Source organism: Atta colombica, unplaced genomic scaffold (genome assembly GCF_001594045.1).
Source record: "Atta colombica isolate Treedump-2 unplaced genomic scaffold, Acol1.0 scaffold35, whole genome shotgun sequence".
NCBI lineage: Eukaryota > Metazoa > Arthropoda > Insecta > Hymenoptera > Formicidae > Atta > Atta colombica.
The window spans coordinates 196,082-199,980 of record NW_017259459.1 but is presented as its reverse complement, the minus strand read 5'-3'; the positions used below and the strand labels follow the sequence as shown (position 1 = coordinate 199,980).

Below are 3,899 nucleotides of genomic sequence, written 5' to 3'. Positions count from 1 at the left end.
ATATATATATATACACACACACACACACACACGCGCGCGCGCGCGCGCGCGCACGCACGCACGCACACCTATAGATAAGGTGTGAAAGTAAAAAATATTTCAAAATAATTCTAAATGAGTAAATTACTTTCTGTATTTGACTTCTTAAATTTATCTTTATTAGTGTTTTAGTTCGGATCTTTTAATTTTTACTTTTTTTTACTTTTTTAAGTATTTGCTTTATTTACCCATGGCCAATGCGTTTGGTGTTGAGCAAGATAGCGTCGAAGAGATTCAAATCGGTAGATTCCCCGTTCCAGTTGGTCTCGCCGGCGTGGAAGAAGAATGGAATGCTCGGATCAACGCTTTTCAATTTGTCTGCAAATTCGGTGAGGGGTTTCCCTTTATCTTCCTGGCCGACCAAGTCGAAGCCAGCTAAAAAGTCTGGTAAGTGTTGCTTTAACTTCGTCAATGTTTTCAGGTAGTAGTCGAATTTATTCTGATCAACAGCACGATTTGGGGCGTATATAATTTTAACGCCGATGAAATCGGGATGATCCTTCATAAACCTGTCACATCCATTATTATGTTATTCCATCGTATTATTTCTCGGCGCAGCCGCCGAATATTAGAATAACTAATAAGACGGAATAAAACTTCTTCCAAGAAACTTCTCAAGAAGTTGTTAGTTTCAAAATAGGAAATGTTGTGATGTCATGTTTAATTGCTACATTTATGTCACTTACTCATTATGCTTATCTGAAATTAGAGAAATAATTTAAAAAAGGAAGTATCTTACCTATCAACAACATCTTTCTGGAGTTGTGCTTTTTCCAACGCTTCGTATGACTTGCCATCATAGGTATCATACAATGTTGATAATGTCGTTCGAATTTCCGCGTACATCACGTTGTCCTCATAAAGTTCCTGCAGATTACGATAAAAGAGATCCTCATATGCCGGTCGATGTGATAAGTAACCTAATGAGCCAAAGATACTATTGAATTTCTCCCATGCCTTGTTGACGGTATCGTATTTGATTTTCGGATTTTTCGTAATCATGGTCATGGATCGCTTGATCTTTTCATTAATATTTTTGGCCCGGGCCGGATTTTTCCGTACATTGCTCAATAATTCCCAGTGGCAATCATTGTTAGGTTCCTTAAGAAATTGGAGATTCACAGAGCCATTCTTATTGCACACGTATAGGTTCTTGCGATAAGTCAAATTGTTAAACCGGTAGTCGAACGAGGCCATGGCAGATTCGTGAGCGTGGAGAACAGCACCTTTAGGCATATCGTGCAGAATCTTAAACACCTCAGACTTCTCAATCTTCGATATCACTTCCATAAAGTTAAACGACGGCAAAAAGGTATTACCGGTTATAAAACCTGTAGAAATATGAGAATTCCAGTATTGTAAATCAAACAAGAAAAATATTAGAATTATACAAGATCAAACTTTGAATTCCTCGTTAATATTCATTTTTTCATCACGCTTCTATAAGCCAAGTTTTAGTATTGATTTTCTTTTTAATGGATTTTCTAATAAAAGACATAATTAATACTACACACAGAGATTCATTTTATCCTTGTCTAATATTAGTGAACAACAAGAGTGTAATGGTTTACTGTTATATTCTATTGACTGTGTTTTTGTTAAAAAATGTTCAATATATAAAATATTCTTTTTTGGTAAACATTATGTCATTGAGCATCACATTTGACAAATTATTTGTCATGTCTAATGTAAAAACGGATATTCTCACATTTAGTTCATATAGTAATAGTAGTTGTGCACAATCATTGATGCAATTGACAAATTATTAATTTATAATATGACAACTCGCTCGGGAAAACATGTTTCTCAACGTAAATTTAAAGGATCAGTTTATTGGAGTCAGATAATATAAGTATGCTAACATTAAATTTCTTAAAAAGAAAAATTTTAGATATATAAGCGAGGATTCGTTGAAAGATTTAATACAATGAAGATGATGTTATACATATATACATTAAATGAAAATTCTTTTGAATTTTCATGTTGCAAAATTTATTTCAAAATGACGGATTTCATTTGAAAAAAAGAATCTAAAATAATTTTTAAATATTAATCTTTTCTTTGAATATTTATTTAATCGTGGACAAACGCGGATAAACGCGGTGGTCAGTCGCGAACTGATCTCGTTCGCGAACTAATGATTGTAAGTGAAAGGATCGAACCGTCGTAGATTTCTCGTTTTTTTGCCTTCATTAGAACATCATTGGCCTTGGCTTCGATGGGACTAAGTTCCAGATCACCGCCTAAGGACTCTTGCTTTTCATTCAACAATAGTTTTCGTCGTATTTGCCAATACGATTCATGTTGCCAGAAGTTTTGCATGTGCTGTTGTAACGACGATGACGTGACACTGGGATATCCGAAAGTCGTCTGACCACAGATCAAGATCGCCAAAATGAATAAGAATGTCCTAACCATGGTCGTAGTTACTACCGCGAATTATCGTCGTTATAAAATCCTGACTTAGCAATCACAGAGACAGCGCCAAGAAAGTTGTGCGTGGTCCTGCGTGTTGTGTGATCGTCACGACTGCTCGATCTCCACTGAATGACTCTTACCAAGAATCATCATTATACCTAGAGGAACCTGACCGATAAATTCATTGGTACTCATTGACCACCTGCGTTGTTGACGATCAACGCCACATGTTCATTAACCATTTACATAAATCAATCCAAATAAATCAAGCGTTATAATAGAAGTTCAAAATGCGCGATCCCACATATGCGATTTGCGCATCGGTTTAATTTCATGTAAATTCATGTAAATTTATTCAAGTTGTAATTAATGAAATTTCGTGCTACTACTGACATATTTAACATAGTGATATTATAAAGAGGTATAGGCTTTATGAAGCTTAGGTATTATTAAAGGTAAGAAAGATCGCCTACTTTTCGCTACAAATTCATTGATTGATTGAAATCGTTTTTCTCCACGGCGCAGCGGCGAAAGAATTTAAAATTGGCAATGAAAAATGCATTCCAGATCAGTTTAATAACTGTCTACAAAAACGATAAATATGGCCAATGTATATGCCAAGTTTCTATACATTCGCTAAATATTGACCTACATTCAATATGAATAATTATTATGTATGTTATGTGCATACATGATATTTACTACTAATGCTGGTGAACGTTAGCCATATTACATGGAGGTGCTTTAATAATAAGTATCGTAAGTATTCTTCATCATTACTTCATTTTTTCAATATATATTAATTAGACTTTATTCTCTCATTCTTTTAAAGTCAGTTGTTCCATCTTTAATAAACTATATAGTAATTTACCTAGATAAACAAAAAAGTGAAAACATGAGAGAATAAGAAAGTAAGGGCCATCTTTTGGTAAATTTTATCTATTGGATAAATAGCAAGATTATCCAACTACATGCGCGGATTATCAGATTTATCTCACAAGTAAAATTTGTATCAAAAGATGGAACAACCGACCCTAAGACAGTCAGCTGAAGTTTATTGAAAGGTAAACTCCACACTCATAAAACAAAAAAAAAGCATTATGAATAATCAGATATATTTTCTTTTTAAATTTCCCATATTTCTCATTAATAAAACTACAAAAAATGTAAATATATTTTATAATATATAAAAATTATTCTGTAAGAGATAAATTCCAAAACAATAGATCAATCGTGATTAATACTAGATTACTATCATAAAGAAAGATGTTGTTTTTCCAAAATGTTTATCTCACGTGATGAAAAAATAAGAATATAATTCCTAGTCAGTATACATGCATCGGATAATAAATTATCATAATGATCCTAAAGCAAATATAAGCCATATGCCGACGATAAGATAAAAGAGAAGATGTTAATATAAAGCAATATAAAATGCGTGA

General features: G+C 33.3%; 1 protein-coding gene across 1 annotated transcript in view; it reads right to left on the bottom strand.

The window, feature by feature from the left end:
* The window catches only part of LOC108690696 (adenosine deaminase CECR1-like), a 3,373-nt gene extending 802 nt beyond the window's left edge, over positions 1-2,571 (bottom strand). The window contains exons 1-3 of the mRNA XM_018198115.1: positions 2,202-2,571; positions 779-1,370; positions 228-548 (exon numbers count right to left, since the gene is read on the bottom strand). Coding sequence (XP_018053604.1) covers positions 228-548; positions 779-1,370; positions 2,202-2,457 — 1,169 coding nt within the window. The 5' untranslated portion in view covers positions 2,458-2,571. The remainder of the gene's footprint in view (positions 1-227; positions 549-778; positions 1,371-2,201) is intronic.
* Between the last annotated feature and the right edge of the window lie 1,328 nt (positions 2,572-3,899).